A 16,714-nucleotide genomic window follows, 5' to 3' on the forward strand; every position below is an offset into this window, starting at 1 on the left:
TTGCCGTGTTTATAGCTGTTCTGAGCAGCTACAGTCGGCCACAACAACCCGCCGGCCTCACAGGAAGGCGTATAAATACCCAACTCAGTCTCACGGCAGTTCGTGAAATAGTCATAAAATTTAATCTACTTGATTCGTGTACATTGACACGAATTTCCCTTTTTTTTTGTTTTCAGTACACGGCGTACAAATGACATGCAGAAATCAAGAAAGGCAAACTTATTGCACTCTAAACACCTTGAGTATTATTGTGTTTTTTATCCACCTTTTCGTGCAAACAGACTGAATAATCACAAGTTACAACAGGGCGACATATTAGTTACTGAACTGAACTCTCCAGGTGAACGCTGACTCACTCTCACAGGTGTTTCTACTCCCCCCCCGACCTCCTCTCGTCTTTCACTAGGAGATCATTGAGAGTGGCATCCGAGGGGGGAGGAGAGGAGGAGGTGAAAGGTATAAATGACCAGAGAGAAGAGAGGAATGATGGAGGAGAAGAAGAAGCAGTAGAGAGTCGTTCTTTGTTTTCGTTTAATGCATCCACTCTTTGAAAGAATAAGATCATCAAAGAAGAGAAGAACAACAAAGATGAAACGAGAAGAAGAGAAAACTGAGGAAGAGAAATCAAAGACAAGAAGAGGAGAGCTGATAAAATCTGATGGTTATCACCACCAGCACACGCCTACATGATATTATGAAATATGTATGAAGAGAAACCTTCAGGGGGAGGAGGACTGATTACAATATGAACTAAATGTCACTTCATCGTGAGAATGTGGCGCCGCAGACGTGGTTTTAATCATTAGCTGTTGACAAGCGTCCAACACAATATTCTCTGAATCAACTGAAGTCTGAAAACCTGGAAACTTCCTCCTCTTTCCTTTTCTCTCTGAACTCTTCAGCTTCACTGAAGAAAGAAACTTGAGACTAACGGTGCTAAACATCAAGATGAATGACCATAAATCAGTTTATCAGTGCGCAACTACGATGAGGTCTACGAAGAAGTGAAGCCAACGCTGAAGTGCCTTAAACCTGCGACTCCTCTGGTTGCTAAAAGAAGTCTGGTTGTATATAAGTCTCTGAGAAAATGAGCCTACTTCTGTCTTGATTTATTACCTCAGTAAACATTGTAATCATGAGTTTATGGTCTCAATCTCTAGTTTCAAGTCTTCTTCAATACAGCATGATGTTCATTTAGTAAATGATGGTCCCATTTAGAGTCAAATAGACCATAAAGCAGGGGATGCTTTAGGGCGGGGCTACCGTGTGATTGACAGGTTGCTACCACGGCGTTGTCCGGTCTGGGAGTCATCCAAATACCAAGATGGCGACGCCCAAAAACCAACATGGCGACACCAAATACCAAGATAGTGAATGGCCATAAACCAAGATGGTGAAGGCAAAATATCAAGATGGCGACGGCAAAATATCAAGATGGTCACGGTAGCGAGGAGATCGGGGTGGATGGATCGGTCAAAAACACCAGACTTCACCAGGAGACAGCTGTTCATGTCCCGTGTGAAACCAGAAGTTGATTTATTTGTCACGTAACTTCTATACTTAAGTTACGGCACTTCCGGAGTTATTTGAACCCAGACTGTGATCTTTCTTTTCCTAAACCTAACTGAGTACTTTTATTTAACAAGGACTGGAGCGGAAATCGACTTGTTGCTGGACATTTGTAGGAAAACGCACTAAAAATACGTTTTGAAAGTCGTCATCTGCGTCATCGTTTTCTCCGTTTCTGCCCGTCCAGACTAAAACACAACTCTGAAGTTTTAAAACTACTGATGGCGTCAGCAGCGTTTTCAAAACGCCGCAGTAGTGAGGACGCTAGGCGAAAAAGTTCTGTGTTTTAAAACAAAAACACATCAGTGAGGACTTCGCCTCAGGCTATGGAGTTTGATTAGTAGACAGCACGTTGACAGGTGAACTGTGGAGGTCAAACAGAAGCAGCATGTTTATTTTATTGTATTCTATCACCCCAGAGTTTGGAGTAACTTCCACATCACCATCACAGACCTTCATCTGTCGGACGCGAGTCTGGAGAGATATTAGTTATTAATATGGAGTCAGACTCTACTGTCTGTCGTCCTTCATCTCAGTGAAACAGTTTCCTGGTCTCTCTTCAGACCTTCAGTTTAACTTCTGGTCACATCTGGGTTGTGTTCTCACCACCAGAAGCAGAGTGTACACCGCTAACCTCTCTCCGTGTGTGTGTGTGTGTGTGTGTGTGTGTGTGTGTGTGTGGTTTCGTGCTGCTGGGAACTTTACGAGTGAACCGCTCGGTTTGGCCTGAAGCTGCTGGTCGGGTCTGGAAAACACATTAACACTCTCTCTCTCTCTTTCTTTCTTTCTTTCTTCCCACCATCTCTCTCTCTCTCTCTCTCTCTCTCTCTCTCTCTCTCTCTCTCTCTCTCTCTCTCTCTCTCTCTCTCTCTCTCTCTCTTTCTCTCTCTCTCTCTCTCTCTCTCTCTCTCTAACTTTCTGTTTGAGTTTTAATTTTTAATTTTAATGAGTTATTGGCTCGAACATGAAAAAACATTAACAGCCAAGAATCTCTCCACCTTCTGTCTCCGTCCTCCCTCATTACCGTTTCCTCCTCCGTCTCTGATCTAAAGAGAAAACAGAATGTGGCCAGAAGTATGTGGACGGCTCCGTCCCACAGTTTGGGTTATAAAAGGTTTCATAAAGAAAATGTTTTCCCAGTTTGGTGTAGAAGAACGTGACTGTGTGTCGGCACCGTAAACACCAACAACTTCACAGAACTAAAAAAAAAAAAATAGGGCAACTGCTTGCTTTAAACTTTTTTAAAAGTTGATGAACTTAAAAGTGAAATGTTTTCAGAGCTTGAATATTTGGATGTCATGCTACTTGCACCTATTAATAACAGTAAAAGTGCTTATAAAGTCAACTAAAATATTTTCAGTTACTGTCACTTAAAGGTTTTAATTCACCTCTCCCATCGGATTAAGTTAGCAGTACACAAACACACTATTTAAGACTATAAGACATTGAGTTATTAAACTAAAAAAATCATGAGACTCAAAATTTAAAGGTCCCATATCGTGCTCATTTTCAGGTTCATACTTGTATTTTGTGTTTCTACTAGAACATGTTTACATGCTGTAATGTTAAAAAAAAACTTTATTTTCCTCATACTGTCTGCCTGAATATACCTGTATTCACCCTCTGTCTGAAACGCTCCGTTTTAGCAAATTTCAACGGAATTGCAATGGAATTGCGTTGCTAGGCAACAGCTTGGGTCCATGTTTACTTCCTGTCAGCTGATGTTATTTACTTGATGAAACTGGGATGCATTTAGAATGTTTTTGTTTAAAACCGTGTAATTTTCTAAATATTGTATATTTGTGACATCACAAATGGACAGAAATTGTAACGGCTTGTTTCAAACGCACAATTTCTGAATACGGGCTGTGTGTATTTCTCCGTATATTGAGCGTTTTGATAGTTTAAAGTATTTATAAAGCACTTAAACCTGCTTTATATTATATAAGACATGAAAATCTCACTTTTTACAATATGGGACCTTTAACAACTTTGAGGAAACTCATTGCCTCAATTGCTTTGAGTACGACTAACTCAAACAGCTTGAGTACTCTATTGCCCTCTCCCATTTAACACACTGCACTGTAAATATTTAAAGGACAGAAAAAGAAAAAGTAGATCAAATGCAGTGTGTACTTTTGGCTATTTCTGGCGTACTTTAGATGAAGGAAAGCATTTTGAACTCAACCTGACCTCAACCTCATCTGACTCCATCCAGATCTGATCACCTCAGCTGGCTCTGGTCAATCCTTTGAAATAACATTTAATGAAACACTTAATATCACATTACTGTGTGTGTTTGGTACATTTCCACTTCATCAGGTCCCAACTTCATGTTCAACTAAATCAGCTACTCAGTTCTCTTTCTGGGGGGGAACCAACTTTTTGAACTTTTAACTTTCCAGATGACCGACTGACACACAGAGCGGTCGCGGTGAAGGAGTTTCTCCTGCGGTGACAAGAATTGGCTCAACAGCGCACTATGTGGTAATATTGCAATTATTATTTTATTTTTTTTGCAAATTACTTCATTTATCCTGATTTTAGTGCTGTATGAATAATCTTTATTGTTAGGCTATTATTAGGACAGAGAAAGGCAATGAGGTACAGTACATCTCTTTTACTTTCAGCCGAGACGCTCTGCTTGCGTCTGGTTGCTAAGATACGGAATATCTGCAGAAGTAAAACTGTCCATTGTTGTTGTTGTTCAGCTCTTGTAGCCTACATGTGGCGGTTGGTCTGTGTAGTATTTGTCCCGCCCCTCCTCCACTGTGATTGGACGGCTGAATAAATAGTGGCAATGACGAGCGCAACGTTTTACACAAAGTTGAAAATGTTTCAACTATCGGCGACCAGAAAAAAAACAACAAACGTGCAGCGTTCAGCGCAGAGTAGACGCTCAGCGTCTCGTCACGCTGCTGCCGTTTGTAGCGTAGCAGAAATACGCGGCGCTCCCACTGCAAAGACTTCAAAACAGAAAACACATGAACATTGCAGTTGGCTTGTCAATACTGCGGTCCCTACTGACACAACAGTGACATCATCACACACACACAGAGAGCACTTATTGAGGTTCTTTGTATGAATGAATAAACAAATAATTGAGCAATTAACTGAACAAAAAAGTGATCGATCAAACAAAACATTCTTCATTTGATCGAGCGTACGAACCAATGAAGAAATGATCCAATAAAGTAACCGATCGATCAAATAAACTGTAGAAAAAACACAAGTAATCAATCAAACTAAGCAAAAAATGAATGATTGAACATTCAAATGAAAGAGGGATTGAGAGTACGAACAAATGATGAAATGATCCAATAAACTAACTGATCGACAGGGCTGCACAATTATTGGAAATGTTATTGATAATCTCAATAAAGCTTACTGCAACTGTCAAATCGCAGTATTTGTTAAAGGTGAAATGTGTCAAAATACATATTTTAAATTGAATATTGTGGTGTTGCAGAGATCACATCATAATCATTTAGATTTTTTTCAATGAAAATGAGAATAATTCTCTCTAATATCTCCAATAATCAGCCAAAATAATCGCAATTAAAAAAAATTTCTAAATCGGTGCCACCCTACCGATCGATCAAATAAAAGCACTTCACAACGATGACAGAAAGAACCAGATGTGACCAGATGTGAACGATATCTGACAGACAGATTTCATGAAATGAGTCGTGACTTTTTCTTGCAACACGACGGCGAGTGTTTTTTGTTAATGAAAGCACATGACATGACAAGACAAGACAACGAGGCGTTGCTCCGGCAACAGAGACGGAAAATATGAGTAAAAAAACACAAAAAAAAGACAGAATGAATGAAGCGAAGAGGAAACAAGTGTATGGAAGATGGAAACATGGGCAGGAAGGAATAGATGGAAATCATATAAATCACTGCTGTCAGATGAACACTGATGTTCCCATGAAGCACACAAAGAGCTTTCTTTAACAGGACAATGACACAAAAAGTTTTCTATTCAAGTCAGAACGTTTCTTCCAACAGCAGCAGAAAACATGGAAAAACAAAACACGTTCATATTACATTAAATTAAAAGCATTTTATAGCATGAAATTAAATGAAAGACAGCGTTAGTCTTTACAGTAGAGGGTAATTCTCAAGTTTAATCATCACTATGACATTGGAGAATTAAATCTAATTTAACATTTAGTCATTAAAAGCACAGTCGTCCTGTGAAGTTCTCAACTCTCTGCTATGTTTAATTATAATAATAATTGAATGCCTCGTGGCCACAACACAAACTCCCATTCAGATTTAATTTTAATTAAAATATCTCCACATAATAACGGACTTTACTTTACTGTGGACACTAACATCATTACATGTAATGAGTCCTAATAGATTCACAGCTCCACTCATCATCTAACCGACGGCCTCGTTGTGTCAGAACAAGAGATTTCTGTTGATTTGCTCTCACAGCTGATTATTTTCTGATGGATTTCTGCGGCGGTCGACTGACTGACGGTGTGATGGAGATCAATGGGAACCATAAACACTATACTTGTGAGGACCCTCATATTGACGGCGTGTCAATATATGCTCGTTACATGCATAGTGTCCTTTTGTTTTCACAGGAAGTTAAGTTTAGGCAACACAACCACTTAGTTTGGGTTAAGGTACGTGTCCACAGCCTCCGTCCTTTCCACGCTTCCCATCCATTGTCTATGTAATCAGCCGTGCAATGCATTCTGGTAGTGTGGCGGTGCGATTCGAGAGACGGACCGTCACATCGCCTGTTCCTCATTTGCATAAAGTTGAGGTCTCGGCTACTTTATGTAAATCACGGGAGAACTCGCCGCCTCTGGAAACACCCTAGAAACCTTTAAACTAAATAAAGACTAATTCAGCACCTTACATGGATTATTTCTCACATAAAATGTTTTCAGAAACACATTTCATTGAACTATTTTCGTGATATCAGAGAAGAAAGTCTCCAAACGAGTCGCCATGTTGGTTCCGGTTTGAAAGCTGGGAGCAGCGGCCCACGAGGGAAAGCGTTCGTCCAATCAGGAGCCTTGTGTCTAGTGGCAGCCCGTCAAGCGTCCAACGCTGGGAGGCGAGGCGATCCCTTGCGATAAAAAATGCCCCTGTGGACACGAACCATGAGGAAACGGTCGTGGTTGACTTCACTGATCACTGATTAGTGACTCACAGGACTGACAATACCGATAAGTCACATGACTTCAGACTGAGATGACAAAATACATGTAAGTCAACGATACTTTTAGTTTCACACGGGACATAAACAACCGTCTCCTGGTCGAACGTCTTGTGTTTGTTTGACCCGTCCACCCTGAACGGACTCTCACGTTATTAATACTACGTCACTTGCTCTGACTGTTGATTAACGCCGCGGGTGGGTTTACATTGGAGTTGAAAGCCCGGTTCGTCACATATACTGTTGTTAAAGGGGTTTGTGATGCCGAGGGGCACTGACCAAACGGAGGTATACAGTATGATTGGGAGTGAGAACGGGTTGCACCAGAGGCTTCTTCTTCATCAGACCGATAGATGAAGGGTTCCCAGATTGGGTCGCCGTTGTGCTGCAGCTGTGATAGCATACCATTAATGTTCAGGCAGAGTTTGATTGCAGCTGAAGTTTTGTGTTAAAGTTTTAGATTTGAGGCTCCTCGTGTAAAAGATGTTGATTAAATCTCAGGTGAGGGGAAATTAAAGTCTCCACCTTCTACTCGGTGGGATTGACTCTTCTTCAGATGAACAGCTGTGAGAGCAACGGGTCAGATCAGCTGCTCGATTAGAGACTAAATCTATCCGTCCTGACACTTCCTGTTCTGATGAAAAAGAGTGGCGATCCTACCGTCTCTGTGCAGACTCATCCACAGCAGGACGACTGGGACGACATGATGGAGCCTCCACCTTCCTCTTCCTCCTCCTCCTCCTCCTCCTGCGCTGCCTGTACAGGACTCCCTGCAGGAACAGAGGACATCAGTTAGTGCAACGATATCAACTTGTTGTGCTTTTCACCATAAATATTGGGCCTAAATAATCGTCAGATAATGGGACATATATATATTATAGGGCTGTCAATAAATTAAAATGTTTAATCAAAATTAATGGCATGATTGTTCACAGTTAATCATAATTAATTGCATATTCATCGCTGTAAATCATTTTCAAAATAAAATAAATAAAGAGACATGAAAGCTAAGACTAAGAGTCCGCAGCCTGACATGCTCACAATGACGTAGAACAATTTTTAAAAGCATTTTCACTATTATCTCATAAACTACTGCAGTTGATTGGATGAAAACAGTCGGGTACGGTATGCATAAATCATAATTTGTGTTTACACCTTCAACCCCCGAGAGAGCCAATCAAATTGCTCCATCAGGTGATGCTGATGTTAAAAGACACCTGAGCCGCTAATGAGACGAGAGTTTGTGGTTCAACCAAATTAATTGACCTTTAAAACTGATAAAATCACATCGACAGCTTCGTCAATGTCACTGCTTTCGTCTGTTTCATATCTTTATAAATTTAATATTTTGAGGTTTCAGAGTGTTAAAGAATAAAGACGTCAGCATTTTTCCGCTGTTTTCTAACATTTTATATCATATTATTATTGTCTGGATGGAGGTCGAGACGCTCTTATCTGCTCACCAACAGGTGGAGGAAGCCGTCGTCTAAAGGTCATCAGGGTTCAACGCCAAAACATCCACAAGTCTGCCCTTAAAAAAACTAACGTTTGGTGAATTTAAAAATGACTAACGTTAGCTGATAAACTATCAGCCTTTTATTGTTGTGAGTCGACGTCCATCAGCCGGAGAAATCCCCGTACTGAACGTGTTTATTATGTTTGGCAGATAAACTCAGTATAACAAATGTTTTATTTAAACACTCTGATGTTTTCTCAGTGTTACTCAACTCAGCAGATTGTGTTCTGGCACTAAAACAAACTGAAACCTGCCGGTTTCTACAGAAGACCCAGAGGAGAGAGTTTAAAGGCTGACGCCCTGAAACATGTTGACGAGACTCTGAAGCTCATCTGATAACAACAGTCTGATCTGACACGATCATGTGACCCAAACCGGGCTGATGATAAATCCGACAACCGGACAAAATAAAAAATAAAATAATAAAAAAATAACATGATAAACAAATAAATATGTCATTAAATGTGGCAAAATTATTATTACAAATAAATGCAGCCATTAATTAATTTATAAAATGTGACATATATTGATATTTCTGTTTTAATTGGTTTCTTCCTTAATTTATCTTTAATTTAATGTATTTATTTCCATTAATTTTTAAAAATGTATTTAATTTTTTTGTACTTATTTTTCATTTATTTATTTCTATATTTTATATTTATTTTCGAATGTGTATATTTATTTATTTAGTTTTACAGTTATTTCTTATTTAGTTTTGCATTTATTTTTTATATATTTTATATTTATTTTTACATGTATATATTTATTTATGTATTATGTATTATTAATTTGTTCTGTATTTGTTTTTATTAATTTAAAATTAATTTATTGATTTTGAAAAAAATGTATGATTCATTTTTGCATTTTTTTTTTGGTATATTTATACTTACTTATAAATGTGTGTTTATGTATCTATGCATTTCTTTCTTTCTTTATTCCTTTGCATTTCACCCAAACGTCTTTATTTCTGTATTCTTTTCTTTACACGTTTCTTTTTACATTTCTTTATGCATTTCTGCCTCATTATGCAAATAAATGAAATACTTGATTTCACCAACAGCGACCGGTCCCTCTGTGGCTGCAAAACAACGGCACCTTTTCTAAATGTTGTCATTTAAAGTAAACCAGCGTTTTTCAGATGTGACGTCACATCACAACAACCACATCGGTCACCACCATGATGCTACTGCATTAGTTTGTAGAAGGACAACCTTTACTTTAATACACAAAGGATTAAAGTTGTTTTAGCCGACTGACCAGCTGATGGTGGCCCCCAAACAGACCTGGATTTAGTTTGGAGGCGCAGAGCCCGAGTCCGGGTCAGGAGGTAACATCGCTGGACGGACAGATGTCAACAGATGCACATATCTAATATTATCACATTTTATTTCTTCATAATGAAAAGGTTAATAAGCCTTCACGTCTCCAAATCCGAACGTGGCCTCGGGCCGCTGAAGGGCTGCAGCCGGCCCTGCGGGGCCACATAACAACATGAAGAGAGAAGAGCGCTGGGAACACCGGGAGGAAGCTCACAGCTCTTTAAAGGTTCATGTTATGAGGAGCTGCACGTTGTTAAGTCCCAGCAGTGGAAACCAGACCTCATTAGCACCAGTCTGGTTCCTTCAGTCCTTCACAACACGCCTGAATCAGCAAGTCAATAATACGGTAAATAATGAAGACACAGTTTCTACTGGCTGACTGTCACATTCCACCTGTCGTCTCTCTGGTGACTTCAGCTGAATGACAGATGGATGAAGGACGTCAGCTCACCTTCAGCTGTCGTTCTGTTGGATCTCCCTCCAGACTGACTGATCACTGACTGATGACTCTCAGCTGTGTCTGCTGCCGATTGGCTCCTCATTGATGACATCAGCCAACAAGAGGAGCCAATCACAACTTCACATGTTTTTTACGTTTCATTGTGCATTTGTTTTATTTATCTATTTTACCTGTATTTATTTATTTATTCATTTATTTACTTATTTATTTATTTATTTATTTATTTATTTATATATTTATTTATCCTCATTTGAAAGGAGGTCCTGGAAATAAACTTTCAGGCTGCTAGAAATTCTTAATTTAATCATAAATAAATGACTCTATAAATAAACAAACAAATAAATAAATAAACAAAATAATTAATTAATTAATAACTTATAAATAAATAAGTCATTAAAAGTAGCAAAAATAATATTAAAAATAATATCGAAATAACCGCAATTATAATTTTTTTTCCAAATCGTACAAACAAACGTAAATGTAAAAACAAACCAAAGTTACGTGCTGGAACTGTTTGTTGACTTTCTGGAGTCGTGTTGTCTCTGTGAAGAAACCAACCGAGCCATGCTAGCTGTTTCCCCCCGCTTCCAGTCTTTATGATAAGCTAGGCTAACTGCACCCGGACTCCAGCTCCAACTTAAAGGGAGATTAGTCATGTATTTAATCCTTTTATCAACATGGGAGTGGACAAATCTGCTGCTTTATGCAAATGTATGTATATATTTCTTATTGTAAATCAATTAACAACACAAAACAATGACAGATATTGTCCAGAAACCCTCACAGGTACTGCATTTAGCATAAAACAATATGCTCCAATCATAACATGGCAAACTGCAGCCCAACAGGCAACAACAGCTGTCAGCGTGTCAGTGTGCTGACTTGACTATGACTTGCCACAAACTGCATGTGATTATCATAAAGTGGGCATGTCTGTAAAGGGGAGACTCGTGGGTACCCAGAGAACCCATTTACATTCACTGATCTGGAGGTCAGGTTTTCTAGTTTCATATGATACCAGTATCTTCACTCTAGCTTTAAAACTGAATCCGCTACAGCCTAAAAATCACAAGTTGTGTTAATGCGTTAAAGCAATTAGTGGCGTAAAGTGGAATTTGGACGGCCCTAACATCCATCAGCTGTGATTTGAATCTTCAGGTGTGAATCAACACTTTTCTTGTTCCGGCTGCCAGTTAAAGCTCAGAAGATTATCATGAATAATGATAAAGTTGATCTTAAAGTTTGGACAGACAGGAAGAGGTGTGTTTGTCTCCGGAGCAGCGGAGGATCTCCGAGTGTTTGAAGAAGTCGAGGCGGCGGCTGAACTCAAAGTGGAGGATGTAAAATAGATGAAGACTGAGACTTACTGAACTTTTAATTTAATTTACTCTCAGCTGCTCTCAGTGTGTGAATGGGCATCATACATGTTTAAAGCAGAGAGAGAGAACAGAACTCGGTTTGGTTTCATCGTCCAGCTCAGAGCTGCAAATTCATGCAGCTCCTGACATTAAAGAAAACTCGCCTCTTTGTCAACTCGTGCGTCTTGTTTCCTCGTCTCCCCTCCTCCCTCCTCCCTCCTCCCCTCCTCCCCTCCTCACTATGGAAATGACAAGCGGAGCGAGGTCAGCGAACAAGGCTTGCGGACGCGACCACATAAAGAGAGCGATTCATGTGTCTGCAGGGCTGGACGGCAGCCGGCCGCCTGGAGTCAGACATTTTGTGGTCCAAGAAGAAGAAGAAGAAGAAGTCCTGGATCACACAATCACACCGAGGGATTCACACCAAAACAAAACCTCAGAAAGTCACCTTTAAATTAAGAAAAAATAAAACTTTCCACGAGTGGTTTAGTGGGCTGTAACTAGTGATTATTCCTCTATCGACCTTCACACTTTCTCATGTTTCCTTCTATAACACTGTTTGATTTCTGACTGTCTTTTGCACCAATCTGTTTGACGATACATCTACTGTATCTCCCGATTCCATATCACGATTTATTGTGATTTCTGTTAACTTTTTTAACACTAGACCACGGGGAAAAGCTGAATCACACACTTCTAGTGACTTTTACTTTGGAAAATATCTAATTGGACATATTACAGCCTTTTTTCAGCCTTTTTTTTGGAAATATTTCAGATGTTTTTCATACTTTTATTCAGACATATTTCGGGCTTTTGTTTGAACATATTTCTGTCTTTTTTAGGCCCTTTCTTTCGGACATATTTTGGCCTTTCTTAGAATATCAGTCATTGTCAGGAATTATTTATTATCCAGCAACCCAAAAATCAAAGAATATAAAGACATTTCCCTCACAGATTAGTGGTGTTTTCTTTTTAATTTATAAGGGACATGTAATGTTTTATACTTCTGGTGAATATAATCCATCAATCTGATTTCCATAGATGTATTTAGTATCTACAGTTCCCTTTGTTAACACCTTATTTTGAAAAGCAGACGTAGTCCCACATGTCTACTTCCTCTAACTTCTCCAAGGTGGTCTCTAGCTCTCCCGTCAGCTCCGTTCTCTTTATCCATCCATGGTCAGCTCCATCGGGGCCGTTTCAATGCAGAGAACACAAATATCAGTATCTGGGTGCTCTACAGTCGTAGCGTCGGCCGGTTTGACCACGGAGACGAGAGCGACGGCCGGCTCCACCGCAACGTTACCGCAATACGATAACGTTTAGCATGCAACTTTAGCCGTGATGTCTAGCTCTGCTTTTCCTGCAATGTGTGAAACCCAAGGTGTTTCCATACGACCCTCCGTCGTTGATTAAAGCTGCAGTAGGCAGAATATTTTTGGCATCATTGGCAATAACTCCATAATAACCTTTCAGCATGTTGTAATTCAAGTGTTCTGAGAGACTTCTTCACCTCCTCATGGCTGTTTTCAGCCTGTTTTATGTGATTCCTCTGACTGCAGGGAGAGAACTCCTCCTCCTCCTCCGAATAATGTCACCAGGATCAAATCACCCCGTCACTTTAATTAAAACACATTCCTGAACTTCTACATTATGTCATCATGTTACCAGCTGTGACCCGTCCTCAGGTGTCCCAGGTGACACCTGAGGAGCACTTCCTGTCAGCAGCAGGATGGTATTTTTAAAGACATCCTCCACCTTCTTGGGACCACGGCGTGTTCTGTGGGGCGTTATGGCCTTCTCGGGTTGTGTAACAGCTTGCAGTGACGGCGTCCACCTTCAACAACACGCTCTTTGATAGAGTCCAGAGTCGCTGTGGACACGTCCAACTCTTATAACATCGTCTTAACATCACTATGAGGTTCTGATAAAGACTCTAACTTCTACCTCCCAACATTAAAACCACCGCCACCATCCACTTGTTTATTTACCAACCAGACACTTCACAATAAAATCCACTTCCTGTCCTTTTCTCACACAGATTCATCACACAGGATGACAACAGAAACTCACAGAGGTCAAAATCACACTAAGTATTCAACAATACTCTCCAACATTACCTGAAATATACTCCTCACTTAACTCCAGCAAGTCCGACCATCTGACCAATAAACACAATGATGATGTACTGATCTTTATTATACTGTAGTATCACAAAGCTTTGGACAGTTTAACGTCCAAATTCGATTCATTTTGACATTTAAGGGCATTAAAAAGGTCTAAACGACATTCTTTTAGCCCAAAATTTGATGAACTTTCCTACTCTGGTCCTAGTTTCACCTGTATTTATCAAAATAATACTCCAACTCAGTCTCACGGCAGGTGGTGAAATAGTCACAAAATGTAATCTGTTTGATTCGGGTACATAGACATGAATTTCCCTTTTTTTTTTCGTGACGCTCAGCACGACTTTCAACGACATATTTTTTGTGCGTTTTAATGTCCAGCAACACGTGAAGCAAGTGTCAATTTCCGCTCTACTCTTTTCAAAATAAAACTACTTAGTTAGGTTTAGGAAAAGATTGCAGTTTGGTTTTAAATAACTTTGGAAGTGCTGTAACTTAAGTACGAAGTTATGTGACAAATAAATCAACGTTGACTTCTGGTTTCACACGGGACAAGTGCAGCACTGCCGGAGTTATTTTGAGGCGGACCGTTCCCAAGTGAAACAAAACGCGGGCTGCCTGTGCTGGTATTTGTTGAGATGGACACAGGTGAAACACATCTTAAACATGAGTACGGAGAGGACGGACTGATGTTTGCTTGACATCTGGGCCGAAGAGAACACACAGAATATGATAAATCAGCCCAGTCGCACATCAGTAGTCACAAAAGGTAATGTATTGATTTGTGTACATAGACACAAATTTCACGTTTTTCATGACGCTCAGCACAAAATAATTTCATATGTAATTCACATAATTGTGAACCAGGAAGTCTAGAGAGCAGCGAGCACCGCGTAGGGAGGAGGTCGGGCTGGATGGGTGGGTCAAAATTACAGGACTTTCTCCAAGGAGACCGCTGTTCATGTCGAGCGTGAAACCAGAAGTCAACGTTGACTTCCATACTTAAGTTACAGCACTCCCTGAGTTATTTTAAACCAAACCGCGATCTTTTCCTAAACCTAAACTGATACCCCTTTCACACCGAGGGCTCAACCAGGGTTGATTGTGTGTCTGAAAGGGTTAACCTGCGTTGACTGACTCAGGTCGAGAGGTGGGTCAGAGCCGGGTCGCTAACTAAGTAGTTTTTATCACGTAACTTCCGGTGTTATTTAAACCCAAACCGCGATCTTTTTGTGTTTATGTACACGAATCAAATGTATTAAATTTCATGACTATTTCACGAACTGTCGTGAGACTGTCTTGAAATGAACTAACAGATAAATAAAGAAATAAAATCAGATTTTCATTCCTGAAGAAAACGTTTAGATCTTCATGAGGAGTTAACTGGATACAGGAATCTGAGTTTATTATCTAACATGAGCATCATTATAACATCTCTACAGGTCTGTGATGGTTACCTAATATCTCTACTTTAATAGAGACTTTTATGATTAATATTCAGGACTTTGACTTGTTGTCAGAAGAGAATGAAGTGTCTTCATGTCGCTGAGTTGAGTGTAAACATCATCATCAGCATCAGCATCAGCATCAGCAGCAGCAGCAGCAGCAGTATCATGGAAAACAGCTTCTCTGGGTTTTCCAGCGGAGAGTTCAGCTCTCAGGTCACTAGAGAAAAGACTCAATATGTTCCTCTTTAAATCAAACTGCAGCTCAATCACAGAGTCACAACTTCTAACTGGTTAATCAACACACTCTGGTAGCACTGGGAACAATGGGAGCTCTGGGAGGAGAGGGGGTATTAACTTGTCTTTTAAAGAAACAGAAGTTCAATGTCAAAGTTTAGACATACCGAAGAGCTGCAGCTTCACTTTGGATCAACTTGAACAAACAATGAAGAAGTTTCAGCAGCAGATTTTAGAAAAACACCACAAACAAATACAACTCTACACACTGACTGGTTATAACATTATATATATATATATATATAAATCACATTTAATGAAGAATAAAAAGCTGCTGCTGGGAGACAAAATGCACCGAAGCTTCTAACATGAAGATGTTCACTTTGGTTTCTAACGGAAACACCATCAATACCACCAATATCACCAATACCACCATCAAAACCATCAAAATCACAAATATCACCATCAAAACCATCAAAACCACCAATACCACCATCAAAACCATAAAAATCACCAATATCACCATCAAAACCATCAAAACCACCAATACCACCATCAAAACCATAAAAATCACCAATATCACCATCAAAACCATCAAAACCACCAATACCACCATCAAAACCATCAAAACCACAAATATCACCATCAAAACCATCAAAACCACCAATACCACCATCAAAACCATAAAAATCACCAATATCACCATCAAAACCATCAAAACCACCAATACCACCATCAAAACCATCAAAACCACCTTCTAACATGAAGATGTTCAGTTAGGTTCTAATGGAAACACCAACATAAACACCACCAATACCACCATCAAAACCATCAAAACCACCAATATCACCATCAAAACCACCAAAACCACCATAAAGCTCCATATATTCAGGTAGGATGTGAATATTGAATGTGTGAATATGTGAATATTGAATGTGTGAGGACTCACATGTGTTCAGTGGAGCAGCAGCTGGTCCTCCTGAAGGAGCATTCTGACTCCACAAAGTCTGGAAGGAACTTTTTCTTGAGCTCAAACTTTTTCAGGCAAAATCCACAGCGCGCCTCGGTGACGCGTAAAACCTCTCCAAAGTTTGGAGAGGTTGGATGGAGAGATATTGAGAGAGTTGGAGAGAGATGGAGAGAGAGATGTTGCTGCTCTCCTGCCCGGTGGTTACTCTTCACTAACCCGGACTCCCCCGGTACCGGAGGCGGTGTGAAGATGCTTCTTCTTCTTCCACTGAGAGCGAACAGAAACAGCGGAGAGTCGAGGAGTCGCATCGGAGTCAAGCTGGAAGGAATGGAACAATACACTTCCGGTCAAGTTGTCAAAATGTAGCAATGTAGCTGGACGCATACAGGGCCAACTTTTCAAAATAAAATCAGTCAAACACACACACAGGTCAGAACCTCATTAAAATAACAGAAAACATAAGGAGGTTCTATTTTTAATACAGTGGTGGAGAGAAACTTCTTTATTTATTTAGTTATTTTATTTA

General features: G+C 39.9%; 1 protein-coding gene across 22 annotated transcripts in view; it reads right to left on the reverse strand.

Moving 5' to 3' along the window:
- The window catches only part of adgrg6 (adhesion G protein-coupled receptor G6), an 82,928-nt gene extending 66,428 nt beyond the window's left edge, over positions 1-16,500 (reverse strand). For 19 of the 22 annotated variants that reach the window (XM_074616654.1, XM_074616648.1, XM_074616647.1 and 16 more), the window contains exons 1-2: positions 16,168-16,500; positions 7,418-7,527 (exon numbers count right to left, since the gene is read on the reverse strand). In XM_074616654.1, the coding sequence (XP_074472755.1) occupies positions 7,418-7,527; positions 16,168-16,496 (439 nt within the window). In that variant the 5' untranslated portion in view covers positions 16,497-16,500. Of the gene's footprint in view, positions 1-7,417; positions 7,528-9,985; positions 10,137-16,167 lie in introns of those variants that run through there. The other 3 variants (XM_074616649.1, XM_074616653.1, XM_074616650.1) reach the window with 3 other exon arrangements.
- Between the last annotated feature and the right edge of the window lie 214 nt (positions 16,501-16,714).

Source organism: Sebastes fasciatus, chromosome 18, assembly GCF_043250625.1.
Source record: "Sebastes fasciatus isolate fSebFas1 chromosome 18, fSebFas1.pri, whole genome shotgun sequence".
NCBI classification, from domain to species: Eukaryota; Metazoa; Chordata; class Actinopteri; order Perciformes; family Sebastidae; genus Sebastes; species Sebastes fasciatus.